This window comes from Crocodylus siamensis, chromosome 4, assembly GCF_052110815.1.
Source record: "Crocodylus siamensis isolate JL-2025a chromosome 4, ASM5211081v1, whole genome shotgun sequence".
Taxonomy (NCBI): Eukaryota; Metazoa; Chordata; order Crocodylia; family Crocodylidae; genus Crocodylus; species Crocodylus siamensis.
Genome location: NC_143398.1, coordinates 150,572,230 through 150,589,417, shown reverse-complemented (window position 1 = coordinate 150,589,417; position 17,188 = coordinate 150,572,230). Strand labels below are relative to the sequence as shown.

The 17,188-nt window shown below is 46.4% G+C and overlaps 1 protein-coding gene across 2 annotated transcripts in view; it reads right to left on the bottom strand.

The window, feature by feature from the left end:
• Window positions 1-17,188, bottom strand: part of MRC2 (mannose receptor C-type 2) — a 111,417-nt gene that overhangs the window by 39,497 nt on the left and 54,732 nt on the right. For both annotated transcript variants that reach the window (XM_090044145.1, XM_090044143.1), the window contains exons 4-9: window positions 16,509-16,673; window positions 13,799-13,912; window positions 12,066-12,209; window positions 6,439-6,627; window positions 1,555-1,709; window positions 893-1,000 (exon numbers count right to left, since the gene is read on the bottom strand). In XM_090044145.1, the coding sequence (XP_089900271.1) occupies window positions 893-1,000; window positions 1,555-1,709; window positions 6,439-6,627; window positions 12,066-12,209; window positions 13,799-13,912; window positions 16,509-16,673 (875 nt within the window). The remainder of the gene's footprint in view (window positions 1-892; window positions 1,001-1,554; window positions 1,710-6,438; window positions 6,628-12,065; window positions 12,210-13,798; window positions 13,913-16,508; window positions 16,674-17,188) is intronic.

Sequence of the window (17,188 nt, the reverse complement as noted above, 5' to 3'; positions counted from 1 at the left end):
GGATGGTGCACAGCTGAGCCTGATGCAGTGATGAATGCTCATCTGGATCCTGTGCCTGTGGACAGCTGCAGCCACAGACAGTACACAGCTGTCACACTGTCTTGCCTCTGTTCACTACGGATATAAGGCTTCTGGGGATGAGCACACTGATTTAACTCTTCATTTCTCACTGCTCAGCCCCTTTTTCACTTTCCACATTCAGTCCCACAAGCTATTCAGGGGCAGAACTTTTGGGCTGATGCTACCATTGCTGGATCTCTCAGGAACAGCACCAGGTCAATGCTAACTGTTACACACCAACAATCAGACAATGAAACCACCTGCTGCAAAGCTTCATGGGAAACCCATGGCTGGGCAAAAGCAGCTACAGAGGCAGATATCTTACCACCTGCTGCAGGCCTCTGGTTGCAAACACCTTGCTCTCTATTGCCTTCTGCCAATTGCCAAAAGGAGCAGCTGGCCCTCAAGGGCTCAGTGGTAGAAGCTGAGAAGTATGGCTTTGCTGCCACATGTACAGTCCATATGGAGTAACAATCTCCTTCACAAAGGGGTGACCAGGGAGGAACTATTGTCTTATGCTGATGAATGAGGTGACAGGATAAATTCTCACTTTTCAGTCTCATGGGGGCCAAACAGAGATCCAGCATCTCACAGACTTTTTTTTTTTCACCCAAGTCCCTCTCCAGGCATGCAGAAATCTAGAAGCTAGCCCAGCACCCTGACCCCAAAGCCCCAAACCATAGTGACAGTTGGGCGTGTGATGGTCCTCAGGCAAGCAGGGTACTGGATCCTTTTGGAGTCCTTATCAAGATACCAAAGCAAGCAGCATCCCCCCCAGCTTGGTATTTCCAGCATTCCACCCCAGGCAGCATGCTGCTCCACTCCCCCTCACCTTTCTGCAGCCGTGGTCCTCCTCCTCTTTCTCCTGATTCACCCGGCCTGGCTTCTTACAGATGGAGGGCAGGGTCTGGTTACATGGGCTGTCATTCCACCTTCCTTCCTGGACATGACATCCAAGAACAGGTCAGACAGAGGCAAACATGGTGTTCACATTGCCTCAGTAAGATAGCCATGTTCCACATGCAGGCAAGTCCCACTGGCCCTGCACTTCCTCTCCTGCCCCTTCCCTTTAATTGTCCCTTTATGGCTGGTGGGTCTGATGTTGTAGAGTATAATCCAGTAGGTTCAAAGCCCATGTGGGCAGCAGCCAAAAGTGGCTGGTGGGTAGCCTGCATGACAGAAATCTGGTAGGACTCAATCCAGTAGGCAGGTGTCCTGCACACAACCATCCCCATTGTTAACAGCCTCTGCATGTGAGGGCAAGGAATGGGGAGACCAAATTCACCGCTCACCCCTTCCAATCAAGGCTTGGAACACTGGTGGGTGGTGGGGAGGAATTGGGGAGCCTTCCCTTGTGCTGTCTGGGGCACAAAGGATGCGAGATGCTGGAGTATCACACAATGTTCACACTCTGGAATGAGATAAATCTCACTTGCCCCTAGCCCTCCCCTGTAAACTGGACAAGAAAGGCCCCATTTTGTCTATAGCCCTCACCGGTCCCCAGATGGTCACGCAGTCTTCCAGGCTGTCTCGGAAGTTGTTTGGCTCAAATGGGTGCCAGTATGTGAACCTTACTGGCATCCCATCCGACCACTCAAAATTCATCTGCAGCTTGAGATCATTCAGGCCAATCCAAAGCTCCTCAACATCTGCCAAGCAGAGTAAGGAAAACAGATCAGAGCCCTGACAGACTACTGGATTGAACCTTCTCCTGCTCTTATCTAGAGTACTATGATATAAGGTTTGCCTCCTCTGAGCATTCATGCAGGAAGATCAGCTTTTAGTCACATTCAGCTCTAAAATGCTAGAAAACCACACTGGTTGTAATTTCTCTGACAGGAACTGACTTTGCAATCTGCCTGTACAGCAGCTAGTACTATGGGGCCATGAGCACCAACTGGAATTTTTAGGGTTTACCAAAAAGTAGAAAAATAAATAATCATGATTACAAATGTCAGAGGAATCCAATGGAGTTAAGTGCCCCATTCCCAGAAGATTGCCTCCTTTATGCCCCTCTGAGAATCTAAGCAGTGACAGCAATATGCAAACAGAATATATGAAAAGAAGTCTCAGGCCACATACAGACATCCAGTTTCTCTTGGGAGAGTCAATGATCTCCCAGGAGAAACCAAAGATGTACAGATGTTTAGGATTCTTTCTCCTGGAGGAAATACGGCTGCTCCAGGAGAAAAATAACATGGGAACAATCATGGCTAAGTTGCTCCCAGGAGAGTTTCTCTTGGGAGAGCAAATGTCCGTACACATTATTTTCTGAGAAGCCACAGGACAGTTTTCCAACACCCCAGGATGCCTTGCTCCCCTCTTCCCCCTCAGGGAGACAGTGTGTTACTTACGATGGAGTCTATTGTTCCAACTGAGCAGGGAACGGAACACACCCCCTTCACAGACCCCACATTGTGCTTCAGGGAGACAAAGGCTGGATCAGCCAATGAGGGCTGCTCTATGCACCATATGTGTCTCCAGGCAGACAGCGGGAGCATGCAGAGTATGCTGAGGTGTGTGTAAAAGGACCTCCTGGCTGTGCAGTGTCCACACTGCAAGCTTTCTGCTCTTCAGGGTCTCAGCATTTGAATGTCTGCTCAGGCTTATCTGAATACGTTTTTTCTAAAGGGAGGACAAACCCAGGAGAATTCTCCCAGATCATTTGATCATGGTATGCAGCCTGAATTCCCAAGTCATATTTTCAAATGGTGGGAAATGATGGACTGTAGGTGGTATATACAGCTTTAATTCAGGCCCCACATTATGCACATTATGGTGCAGTCTGTATATATATGATTACGTAATATTTTTAGCCACCTTTCTTCTTTCATTTATGATGGCTTAACTCTACAGCCCATACATCTAAACATTTTTAAACACAAATGAGAAAAATAATATAAACTCCATCTGTGGGAATTTCCAGGTGGGATTGCCTGGCCACTGACCTGAGTCATTAGCAGAGCTGGCACCTTTACTTCCACAGCAAAAATGTTTAGCACTTGAGCTAACCAAGCATCAGGTAGCATTAGGGTGATTTCCTTTATATGGAACCAGGCAACAGAAAAAGGAAAGGCCCACAATTTGCCAGAATTTCACAGCAATGAGCTGCCAGCATAGAGACTCAGGACTCTAGGATACGATCCCAGATTATGGAAGGTGATTTAGTGATTACAAACCTTCTGCCTCTTTCTGCTTATCACACCTTGGATCTAGCTTCTGTAACCCTCTACTACCACTATCCCTTGAACTGCTGTCTATATTCTCTTGCTGTTGCTCCTACTTAGTTTACCAATGTCCCTCATCCTTTGCAAGTGAGTTTGCTTCCTCCTTTTCCTTAGCTGCCTGGATACCAGCTTCAGAGCATGCAGAGCAGAAGAGAAAGTCTCTCTGCTCATAATTCCGGTGCCACTGAGACCCTCAGTAGCTGAGAGGAATAGGCCCAGGAAAAATCCTGCTCAGCTCCTTCAGTCCTGGGATGGAGCAAGTTTAGTTGATCCTCTGCCTCGTCAGTGATTTGGAGCCATGAAGAAGTGAAGCATGTTCTAGGTTGATAAAATTTTCAACAAATTTTGCTGGCAAGCTGTAATAGAACTCTACTGTGTGTGCTCGAGCTTTACAGTACAGCCACAGGGACAGAAAGCAGCTTCCCTCTGATACTGCAATAACCTTTGCTGCCAAATTATAAGCTCCTGCTCCAACACACACATACAGGTGCTAGAGCTTCTCAATGAAACTGTCCTAAGATTACTTTTTAACAACAAATCTAAGCACTTGGCAAAATAAATGCAACTTTCCCAAACTTTCATCTCAGAAATGGTTGAACTTTTTCTGCTGAAGTGTTCCAAAAATGTTCATCTTGAGCATAAATGATGTCAGGCCAAACATTTGTAATTTGGTCAAGTTTTAAAAAATAAAAGGGTCTTTAATGAAAGGACTTAGGTGACTTGAAATACTAATGTTGTTATCAATTCAGTCTATTACACAAGGCTGTTTAACCAGGAAGGAGGTGACATTCATTTCCTGGATGCTGTTAAATATTTCTTGCATCACAATAAAAATTACTTTTCAGACTTCCCCTCCAATCCCTGTCTGTAAAGTGTAAACAGTGATATTTCTCTCACTTCTCCAGGATATTTTGCTGCAGCAAGAGGTTCTGACAATTATGATCAAAACTCTAAGATTAAACTCATCTCTGGAGCAGCTCCAACAGGTTTTGATTTGGAACACAGGGCCCAGTTTCTTTCAGAATAATCTTCTCTGTTCTAACAATAAATAAATATGCCATATGTTTGCTGTTTTTCTTGGGAGAGTGAAAAAGTGCTTCATAGCTCCTAAACAAGGCAGGTTATAGCATCCCTTCACTCAGTGGAAAGCAGTCACCGTTTGGATGCAACAAGGAAGCCATTTAACTGTGTATACAAACATTATAAAATAAAAAGAAGTGAGGACTAAAGCCATATTGATCTGAAGCTCCTGGTTATTTCCTCAGTGGGTGCATCTACAGATTCATTAATGCACCGTAGTCACTGTACATTAAGTTAATATTTGGATAACTAAGTACTAAATCAATATGCAGTAACTCTCACTACTGCGCAGTAGCACTGGTGCATGGGGTTTTTTGGACGCTAACTGTGCAGTAGCCTAATACTACTGCACAGTACTGTATTTGGATGGGCTTTGCCTGGCATGCTACTGTGCAGTGTTGTTAAGCTACTGTGCAGTTAACATCTCATGTAGACTCACCCTGTAAGTAGCTACCCAAATTTGGGATTTGGCTAGGGTGCTTAGTCAAGGCCCTTACAATGAATGCCAAGAGACCCTCAGTTAGCTCAGGTGGTCAAGAGCAGTTAGATGGCATGTCCAGAAGCACAGTACCTCCTACCACCATGCAAAGGCACTGGCATGGCATGAGCTGAGATGATCCAGGCCTTTATTTCTTATTCCTGATGGAGATTAATGTATTAAATGCTTGGTTCTGTCACTGCCTCAGAAAACAAATGGTGCAGTTACTGCCTGGTGAGTGCTTTCTGAACTGTCTCTGGTAGATTAACAAGCCCTTAGTGGACAAAACTAATACTTTCTCTAGCACCTTCCACCACAGGATCTTAACACCCTTTCCAGACACTAACAGATGTAGCACCAGAACTCTCTTAACAAACAGAGATGTAACCCTCACCCTATTTACCAGATAGGGAAAAAGAGGCATATTTTACAGGTGGGGCACAGAAAAACAAAGTGGCATCCTGGAGGTCACAAAGTGAATCAGTGTCAGAGCCAGTAACATAGTGGGATATGAATCAGACTGAGATTGCCTTATTTGCACTAAATGGGACTTTCCAGGCAGCCGTCTCATCTTCCTTCTCCTCCTCCACCACCAAGCCCTGTGGCCGCCACAACTACACCAAGTGGCCCCAAGGGGCGCCACAAGGGCTGATCCACCTCACATGGCAGGAAGGAGCAGGAGGCCAAGGTGCACTGCAGCTGGCCCAAAGATGCCAAGCCGTTGGGTAGCTCCCCTCTCACCCTGCTGGCAGTTTAGCCCAGTTCCATGGACCCCTGCCAGCCCACGCCCCGCACTCCTGCCACCCCACTCTGGGCCTCTCCAGCGCTGGCCCCGAGACACCGACGCAGCCCCTGCACTCCGCTCACTTCCACTCCTCACCATTGCTTTCCCCACCTTCCTGTCCACCCACCAGCCGCTTTACACCATGTGGCTCCCATACCCACATACCCAGAAACCTTCATTCCCACCCACCCATAGCTCCCCACAAACCTGACACCCTCCCACCCATAACCCCCCCACACCCCACACAATATACGAGTAAGACTGCATTATGAGCTATTATGCAATCACTTTTACATACACAGCCCAAACACACACACAAATCAGGACAAAATATATTTTTAAATTATATTAAAATATATTATTATGGGTGTTTGATTTTTAGTATATAATTTGCCTTTTTTCCCCCTAAGATGGCAAAACCCCTTCCCCAACAGAGTACTTCCAGGATAAGGGGAGGGATTTCTGGTGGCAAAGGTCAGAGCTTAGGGCAGGACTTCCGGCCCAAGATGGTAACCAGAGGGCTGGGCATCTGCCAAGGGGCGGGGCTACCCATGCAGCCCTCAACAGCTTGCCAAAACTCAGAAAGCAGCCCTCTGCCCGAAATAACTGCGTGCCCCTGCCCTAACTGCTGCAAGAGCTACTATTCAGTTTACTTACTAATACTTATCAGTTTTTGCAAGAAAAGATCTTTTTTTCTTCATTCTGCGTTACAAAAACAATCTGTATACCTTATTGGGGGAGGGGTGTGTTGAATACAAAAAATACATCATTTTCCAAAGGAGCACATATGTAGGCTTTTTAACCCTTACCTTGTTTGATCTGCTTGGTGACGAATTCCAGCTCGGAGAGAGTGTGGATGCTCACCAGGTCCCCACCGCTTCTTAGGCAGGTCTTTTTTGCATCTTGCCAGCTCTTCTTCTCACCAATCAGGCGGTAGCAGTTGGACTGGAAGGGCTGCCAGCTGGGCTCACAGTCTACCTTCACCTCTGACCAGGAATCTGGGGAAATACAGAGCATCTTGCAGAGAATCTTGCCACCACTTCAACGTCTCCTCTCCACTGCCACTCTGGGTTTGCCCCTTGTTAGCTACTGGAAGGTATGAAAATTAATGAGGCCTGAGTTATCTAGCCCTGTGTTACTGCTGTTGAATGATGTGGTGGGGGAAAATCAGAGATCACTGATTTTGAAACAGAAATTTTCCACTCAGCAACATCCAGATTCTACCCCAAGCCAACAAGTTCTCCATAGATCTCTTTTCCTGCTTCTGTAGGCTCCTCTGTCATTCCTCAGATCTCAGGAGGAGTCACACACTCCTATGTCTGCCTACTGGCATCTCATCAGAACAGCCTCTAGAACTGGTTTTCATCCTATTTGCCACAGAGGGCCACACTTGCAGCATTCAAGGAGTTATGTGGACCAACCCACACAACTTACTTCCTATGTTTCCATTTATAAAACATTTCAACAAGATATCACATGGGCCACAGCAGCGTGCCGATTGGGCCGCATGTGGCCCGCAAGCTGTGGGTTGAAAAACACTGCTCTAGAACAATGGACTCTGGAAGATTTTGGGGGAGGGTCTGCCTTTGGTTTCCTGAGAAACCTGAAGGTCTTCTTTCCAAGACCCCTTTCTCCTACTCCTAGCCCAAGTATGAAAAACAGCCCTTTTGAGTCACAACCATAGTCTCACAGAGGATAAGAGACAGAAAGTCATAGTCCTACAGTAGCTTTCTGCAGACCTATGCATAATGAGTTTGGAGGGTCTCAGTCCAGTTCTCAGTGGATGGACTTTCACAATGCACAAGCCATCACAACTACAAAAGGTCTTGGATGGATCTTAGATTGGATGCTTTGTGGGGCATGGATCTTTTTTCTTCTGCATTTGTATAGTGCCTAGCACAGTGGGAGCCTGGTCTGTGGCTGGAGTTGTTAGGCACTACCACCGTACACATAAATACAACTCAAAGCATATTGTGGATAGCCCTCTCAGAGATGACCAGAGAATGGTCAGGTAAGAAAGCAGAACAGAGAAGGAGACTTTTACTGAAACGCTCTACTTGAAGCATCCCACACCAAGGTGAGCAAAACAGGGAAAATAAAGTGCAACAAGAAAAGCCAGACACTGAAAGAAACTAAAGCTTGTTCATTAAATTGTTACCTTGAGGTATAGATTTATAGATTGTTAGGGGCTGGAAAAGACCTTGAAAGATTATCAGGTCCAGTCCCCTGCACCAAGCAGGAAAGACAACTGGGGTCAGATGACCCCAGCAAGGTGACCATCCAGTCTCCTCTTGAAGATTTCCAGGGTAGGTGATTGCATCACCTCTGGAGGGAGATTATTCCACAGTCTGGATGCTAACTGGGAAGAAGTTTTTCCTAATATTAAGCCTGAAACGGTCTTCCAGGAGTTTGTGGCCATTACTCCTAATTTTCCCCAAGGGTGCTGTGGTGAACAGTTGTCCACCGAGCACTTGATGTACTCCCCTGATGTACCAGTAAGCTGCTACCAAGTCCCCTTTCAGCCTTCTCTTTTTCAGGCTGAAGAGTCCCATATCCCTCAACCTTTCCTCATATGGCTTGCTGTGCAAGTCTCTGATCATATGGGTGGCCCTCCTCTGGACTCTCTCAAGCTTTACCATGTCCTTGTTGAAGCATGGTACCCAGAACTGGACACAGTACTCCAGCTGCAGCCTCACTAATGCTGGGTAGAGTGGGAGAATCACTTCTTTGGTTTTGCTGGAGATGCACTGATTGATGCATGCCAGAGGACTGTTTGTCACTAGCTACAGCATCTCACTGCCGGCTCATATTCATACTGTGGTCTATTGTTATCCCCAGGTCCCTTTCGTTCATGGTGATGATCAGTTTGGTGCCACCAAGCCTATAGGTGTGTAGAGGGTTGTTTGTCCCTAGACAGAGAACTTCACATTTCTCAATGTTGAACTTCCTCTGGTTCTGATCCGCCCAACTTACTAGCCTGTCTAGATCCATCTGTATCTGTAGCCTATCTTTAAGCATGACCATGCTTCCCCATAACTTGGTGTTGTCTGCAAACTTAGCCAGTGAGCTCTTTACCCCCACATCCAAATCATTGATAAAGATGTTGAAAATTACTGGACCAAGCACCGACCCCTGTGGGACACCACTGGCCACTTCTTGCCAGGACGACACAGATCCATTCTTTAGGACACTTTGAGTCCTACCCACCTAACAGTCTCTCAGTTAGGCCTACACTCCTCCAATTTCCTCACGAGAACATCATGGGATACTAGATCAAAGTCTTTTTGGAAATCGAGGTATATAATGTCAACCTCTTCTCTCTTTTCTAGGTGGCAAATTCCCTGGTTGTAAAAGATGAGGTTGGTAAGACAAGACCTGCCCATGATGAAGCCATGCTGGCTGTCGTTCAGAATCCTACCTTCTGCAAGCCTACTGCACGTAGACTCCTTAATGTATTTTTCCAGGATTTTCCCTGGGATAGAAGTTAGGCTAACTGGCCTATAGTTACCCAGGTCCCCCCTGTTCCCCTTCTTGAAGATGGACATTAACATTAACCCTCTTCCACCCCTTAGGGACCTCTCTGGAGCGCCATGAATTTTGGAATGTTTTGCCAGGGGCTCCGCGATGACTTCCGCCAGCTACTGCAGCACTCTCAGATGGAGTTCATCCGGTCCTGCTGACTTATATATATCTAATTTCTTTAAGTGATCACACACCAGTTCTACAGCAATAGTAAGAAGGCAATCATTCCTGAGCTGCTCATTTTGTACCCTATCTGGTATGATTTTCCCCTTGGCCCAGTGAAATACTGAAGCACAGTAGTCATTCAGGAGTTCAGTTTTCTCCTGAGTGCTGGTAACCAGCTGTCCTGAGTTGTTGAGCAATGGCCCACATCCCCATTTGTTTTCCTCCTGTTCCCTATGTACCTAAAGAGCTTCTTGTTGTCCTTGATGCCAGTTGCTAATTTAAGTTCAGTTGCTGCCTTAGCCTTTCTAATTTGTTCCCTACAAGTGCGTGCTGCTGTAGTATAGTCCTCTTTGGGGCCTGTCCCAAGCTTCCATTGTTTGTATGCCTCTTTCTTTCTTTTAGGAGGACCGCAACAGGGTCCTTCTCAGCCTTTCTGGTACCTTTCCTCTGCATGGGAATGGACTTCTTTTGTTCTTCAAGGATCGTGTCCTTAAGAAACGACCACTCTTCATGCACTCCTTTTGCCTTTGGTCCCTGGTCCTGCAGAGCTACCCCTACTAATGACTTTTTACTGAAATTTGCATTTTTTAAGTATAACTTGAGTTCTCCGCACTAACCCAACTCCCACCCACACACAGAAATCTCTGTCTCTCTGAGTGGTGCTTTAATTGAAACTAGCCAGCTGGCTTGCAGAATGTGTTTAAGCTTTAGTTCTGCCAATGCCCAAGCTAGTAATTGAGCAGTGACTGTTCAAGTCACAACAGTTCATCACTTTGCTAACCCTCTCATTCTTCTAGTCCCATCCCTTTTTTACAATGTGCTGTAGCAGTTTCTCTCCCCTGAATGTGAGCTAAGTAATTCAGGTGTAGTACCTCTGACCTAACTGCTGTGGTGAAGGCAAAGATTCGTCCCTAGAAAGGCATGCATTCCCCTCCTGCTGCTCCTGTCAGGGGAGGGCACTGGTATGCCTGTAGGAAAGGCAAAGTTTTGGAAGCTCCTGCTGCTCCACATAGAGTACTGTCTACTTTGTGGATAAATGCAGGGATCATGGAAGCCAGTCTGAGCCCTTCTACCAAGGCTCTGAATAGTCCACTTAAAAAAAGCAGGCTGGGTAAGGCTATAGGGCATAATAGACTATCAAGAAGGTAGAGCCAGGGAAAGGGGGCAAGTTGCGCAGGCTCCTGAAGTACATTCCTTCCTTGCAACTTGACAGCATCCGTATAAGACCACTGCAGTAAGGGATGGGGCAATGGCTAATTTTTCATTCCTGTCAGTTGGCAGGATGTCCCGCTCAAGCAATTCACAGGGGCAACCTTAAGTCCAAATTAGGTTATCTGGGGAGGGATTTAGTTACTTGTTGCAAGATTAAAAAGGCAGCAAGAGATTGAGGAGCAAGCTGAGCTGGCACCTCAGCAGGCCCAAGCAGGCAGCAGGCCTGCAGGATGGAGAAGGCCATGCACCAGCAATAATGTGACAAGAAACTGATGTGCTTTAGTAATGGGGAGACCCAGCTGACATGGTGCTGAAACCAGAATCACTTTAGCCAAAGCTGTCACTCCCTCTTTGATCTTCCATTTTCCTTCACTGTTCTGATTTCCATTTCACAGTTGCACTGAGTGTCCCTAGGCAGTGCTGCTCTGGGGGGGAATATTTTCCTTCCATAGTTAAAAGGAGGAGGGTCGGTACACCTGGGATACATGTTCACTGCTTTCTACGCACAATTTGGGAGAGATGATAGAGGCCTAGAATGAAGAGCTGAAATGTGCATCATTCCCATGGCATGCTTCAGTGGTGTAACTTCTGAAATGCCCTGGACACTGACTGGGGAGGAGAAGGGTGTGGAAAAAGGGGGAAAAAACCCCAAAATGCTGCTGTCAGCAATCGCGTGATCATGCCAGCAGCATGGTGGCAACTTGAATATGCCGCTGTCCATATGTCCTGGAGACCCCGGCATTTTCCTACACCACTGGTGTGCTCTGGCATCTCAACTGCTTTCCTCATCATGTATTTTATCCCTTAAAAAAAAGAGACATGCCTGCGAGGTGAGCAGCACTCTAGATTTGCATTCATTATAAAAGGAACATCAGAACCCAAGTCTTGGTCAGGATGGGGCACATTCAAAAGGGGCCTGATTCTTCACAACTTAGTGAGTCTACTACATCTGGGCCTGGTGACGCCAAGTGGGGGTAAAATGCATCCCACCAAAATAGCAGTGTTGCAGAGGTTACACACTGCACAAGGGGAAAGGAATTGGTTACCAGCTGCAAAAGTTCACAGAAATTCATCCTCTACAAAATCCCTGGGGACACTTTTTGGCCTATGAGTTTTCTCAGAACAGCTTTTTGTACCACATGTCTCTAGATCCCACCTAGAAGTGCAGAGCCTACAGATCCAAATCCTTCTGCACTTCAAAGAATCATGTGCTTTGAGTCAGAGACAAAGCTTTCCCAATTGCCAATGGGGCAAAAGTTCAGGTTTGCTCCTCCCTGGTACAGGCAATAGGAACAGTGATGACAGACCCCACTTCTGTATTTATGACTACTTGAAAACTATTTGGGAAAGGAAATGGGGTGATACAGCCTAGACCTGGCCAGAAGTACCTACAGGCATGTTCAGTTTGGCTGGGTTTTTTTATTTTAAAAAGGAAAAAGAAAGAGAAGGGGGAAAAAAAAAAAAAGGATACTGCTACAAGCCCAGGGTATTAACTCCTTCATGGAGGCCTGCAAAACAGGCAGCCCTTCCAGCTAACCTGTAGTGAACGGATCCGCAGTGGCATTGGGTTTCTTCTTGCAGGCATAAGGCAGAGCAATACTACAGTCCCGGTTCTGCCATCCCCCCGATGACTCCGTCCGGATCACCCCACAGTTCTCCTCGCTAGGGTTGTCAGGCTGATCTATAGGTAGATGAAAGGGACAAGGAAAGGAAAGGTAGGGAAAACACAGACATGAAAGCTTGTCATCTAGATGGATAATATAAGAATTCAAACAAATCATCACACAGGAGTGTGGTCCATCTAGTGGACAATGCTAGATGCTTCAAAAGGAATGAAATGCTGTAATGCTGCTCTTGGAATAATGATTAGCAGCAAAGAAAATTTCTTCCCAAATGCTAAAGGGCAATCAATTTTTTTGCCTTGAAACATTAACGTCTGGAGCCTTTGTAATGATACCTGGCTTAGCTAGTGTCAGTGCAGATATTTGCATTCAGACAATTGAGCTCTGTCTAGTCCTGAAACTTACGAGGGCCTAATGTGTGGAGCATGCACAACTACAGTATAAGTCAATGGGGGCAGCAGCACTGACAACAGACAGCACTGAAAAACAGATAGCTGGCCTCCTTTGTTCAGGACCATTCACTCCCAGAAAAAACTAGGTTATAACACAAATATAGTTGAGAGAACATATCAGTCACCTATGAATAAAATAAATTCATAAGCCTGAGAAACCCAAGGAATTCAGAATTAAGATTACATTAAAAGACATTCAAACATGGTGAGATAGAATAATAAAGCTATCCAAATAACCTTAACTCTGCCCTGCAGTAACCATATTATTATGATTAAACTTTGTAGTGCTTGTGGTCCCTGCTTGAGTTATACTGATTTTAAAGACATTCATTTGTTCAGAATTGTTCCCACCCCTAATCAGAGCTGGGAAAGGCACTGGGGTGAGATCCAGACACCAGTGAAATCAATGGCAAAATTCCTAGTGAAGGCAGCAAGAATCTAATTTCACTCCTAGATTACTGCAGTGTCAGCCTCCCCCCTTACCACCAAGTTTCACAGAGCCAGGGCATCCACCACACTGTGGAATCTCATGCACCATGTAGCCCTGACTTCCCTGGTATCATGTGGTACAGAGTCCCACGGTATCTTAAAGCCTGTTCAAGGGCAACGCAGTTTCCTGCTGACAATTTCCCTTAGACCAGGGGCGGGCAATTCTTTCGGGCAGAGGGCCACTTAGTGAGTTTTAGCAAGCCATTGAGGGCCACATGACAGGCAGCCAGGAGCAGCTAAATATTAGTTTTCTAAATTTTTTAGGGGCCCCTCAGGCCAGATAGGATGGCCTGGTGGACCGCATCTGGCCCGTGGGCTGGATTTTGCCCACCCTAGCCTTAGACCCTGCCATAGCATCAGTGCTTCATTTCTATACAGCACTCCATTCCCAGGCATCATGCAGAGCACAGTGAGTAATGTCATCCCATGTCAAATGAAAGACTGCTGTAATCTGGCACTGTCTCCCTTGCTTCATGCTACACAGACACCAGCAAGAGAACCTGCCTGCTGAGTGCTGCCACATCCTGGACCATCCCTTTTCAGTTCTCTGGAGAAGGAGGCTGACACTGGCTCTGAATGAACTTGCCACCTCCCCACTGCTATCCACAGCATTCTCCTGCTTTGAGTTTCCCCGGACCTGCTCTCTGCAGGATCCTCCCCCACGACACGCAACACTTTAAGTACCCTTTAAGCACTTAAGGCCTTACCATTCTCCCAGTTAAGGTATTTCAGTGGCGAGTTGTCTGACCACTGCCAGCCCCCATTGATATCCAAGTCATTGAGCCCAATCCAAAGGGTAGAACTATATCCTGTCAGCAGTCCTGTGACACAGGGGTGGGGAAGAGAGAGAGAGAGAAACACAGAGAAAGAGAAGTCAATAGCCTCATAGACTTCCTTCTTTGGGAAGACATCATAGCTGTGTAGTTCAGGCCTCATTAGGAGAGCATGACCCTAAGCACCTTGACCCTCAGAGAAAAACTGGTCCCTGCAGCCCCTAGTGACTGTGTCACAAACTGCTACATCTGGTACAACCTGACTACCTCATTGGCGGTCTCAGAAGAGAAGACAGAAACTACAGTCAAGGAGGCTGAGCTAACCCCTCAGCGCCATGGGAGGATGTTCCAGACCTAGAAGAAGAGCTTTCAAATGGAGCTTTGTAGGTTAAATGTGCCCACTTCATTGCTTCATTGCAAAGAGAAGCTTTTCAATCCTGAGGCTTTCCATCTAAAACCTTTCACAAATAAATATGTCCCCCCCACACCTCTGGCCTCTCCAATCTTAAAACCTTAACCATGTCTTTTAGGTAAGAACAGACAGATACCCTCAAGCCTAGGAAATACAATGGCAATACCCCATGTTATGCTAGCAGGGCTACTTGGTTGCCTTCTGTCATTTGGACTGTATACGTATCACACCATGCATAATACTGTGGACCTGCAGTTGTGGGTGGAAAGCAACCTTGTGGTGGTCAATGGTTTTGCAGAAGCAGTAAATGGAGGATAACGATACATTCTTAAATTAGGACAATAAGCTGTACTCCTCTATGACTCTATAACTCATCAGGAACCCACCCGCATTACCTTGGGGTGGTTTCCCAAACACCTGTGTACTACAAAATAGTGATATCTGCTGGATCCCAGTGTAGTGCCCGAAGACTGGAAGAAGGCCAGTGTGGTGCCTATCTTCAACATGAGCCTTCAACGTGATGCGGCGGCTAGTAAAGCGACCAAAATGCTGGCTTGCATGCATAGATGCTTCTCAAGCAAATCCCGGGAGGTCATTCTTCCCTTGTACTCGGCCTTGGTGAGGCTGCAGCTGGAGTACTGCATCCAGTTTTGGGCTCCACAATTCAAAAAGGATGTGGAGAAGCTTGAGAGAGTCCAGAGAAGAGCCAGAGGTCAGAAAAACAGACCTTATGATGACCAGCTGAGAGCTATGGGGCTCTTTAGCCTGGAAAAGTGCAAGCTCAGGGGTGATCTGATGGCCACCTATAAGTTTATAAGGGGTGCCCACCAGGATCTGGGGGAACTTTTGTTCACCAGAGTGCCCGAAGGGACAATGAGGTTGAATGGTTATAAACTTCTAGAAGACCGTTTCAGGCTGGATGTAAGGAAGAATTTCTTTACTGTCCAAGCCCGCAAGGTTTGGAATAGCCTGCCATTGGAGGTGGTTCAAGCACATACTTTGAACGCCTTCAAGAGAAAATTGGATGCGTATCTTGCTGGGATCCTATGACCCCAGCTGACTTCCTGCCCCTGGGGCAGGGGGCTGGATTTGATGATCTTCCAAAGTCCCTTCCAGCCCTAATGTCTATGAAATCTAGGAAATCATTGGTTTAGGGATGTCAGAGGATACATCCCTGGCTGTTGTGTTTAATGTTTATTAATGGATCTATCACCCATGAATCTGTCTAGTCCCTTTTCAAACCTATCTACTTCTACAATCTCCTGTGGCAATGAGTTCTGCAAGTTTACTAGGTCATGCTTGAAACTGTACTTTTTCTTGTTTGTTCTAAACCTGTCTCCTGGTAAGTTCAGTGGGTGCCCCCAGATCTAGTATTCTGGGACTTCATGAATAATGCCCCCGCTTTCAACCTATTCCCTATCCACAGCCTGCATGATTTTTATAAACTTTTACTGTATTTTCCCTCAGCCTTTTCTTTTCCAAACTGAAGAGTCTGAATGTTTTGAGTCTGTCTTGTTATGGTAGCTGCTCCATCTCTCTGCCTTATACTATATCCTTTCTTAGATGCAGAAACCAGAACTGCAAACAGCAGTGAAGATGTGGACACATCATGAAATTATATAAAGGCATTGTTTTCAATTCCTTTTTTTAACAATGTAAGATTTTATTGGCTTTTGTGGTTGCTGATGCACATGGGCAACTGGTGCCTCCTGAGTCTGTATCTACAAGGTCTTTTTCCTGAGTCATAACAGCTCATTCAAAGCCTAGTTCTGTGTATATATTTAAGGTTATATTTCCCACATGCATTACCTTGTACTTGTCAACTCTGAAGTTTATCTACCACTTCTTTACCCACTCAGTTTCACGCAATATTTCTGCAGATTCTCACCTTCATCTGGGTATCTGACAACCCAGAATAATTTGGTATTGTTTGCAAAATTTGAGGTTTCTCTGTATACTCCCTTTTTCAGGTCATTGATGAAAATGTTGAATAAACCTGAGCATCGATCCCCATGGGACCCCACTACAACATTCCTCCCTGATCTAGAGGGGTAGCTGCTAGAACCTAATGGGCTCTTCTAACAGGCCTGGGGCCAAGCAGTAATAACAAGCAATGCCCTGCACCAAACTTGTGTGCACATTGTATTTGGAAGCAAGGTTCACCATGGGACAGCAGCACTGATGCCCCAGACTAGCCCCTGTCCCTGCCTCACTTTTCCTTCCCAGACTCACCGTTGATATAGGTCTGTTCATGGATCTCCGTAATGCTCAGCAGGTTGGCTCCCTGCTGCTCACAGCTGTTCCAGGCCTCCCGCCATGACAGGGTTGACTGGAAGTTAAACTGGTAGCAACTGTTGGTCAGGTGGTCCTTGTCCCAAAAGGTCTCACAGTCATTGCCTATAGGGTGAAGGGATAAAAGGCAGGAAGGAGCAGGGGAGTGACAGGTCAAACCTGCTCCTTGGATAAGGGTATGTAGCCCCCTGTTAAGGCCAGTCGCAGGTGGTTCTAATGGCCCCAGAGCAGTTCCCATTAGCTTTTTATTTCCACCACAAAGTCTGCAGCTGCTGTTTAGGCAGGCTTCTGTCTTAACGTCCCATAGGCAGGACAAACCCATTGTTGAGCTGGAATGCTCTGACTGGGTGAGCAACCATGGACATCCCTGGAGCCTGGAAGACTGCATTGGCCATCATTCTCCTCCTGAACCCTCCCTCTCTCTGAACAGCTGACAAATTGCTACATGTTGGGCCTCACAGCAGGATCACTGTCTTTGTACCAGCTCTAATAAACACTGAGTCCGTGACCTGTGATGCTTTCAGTGTTGGCCAAGGTAAATGGCTATGGTGGAAGTATTAGTGAGATCTGTCAACAGGTCATGAAGGGCCAGGAAATAACAGAGGGCACCTAAAGTTGTG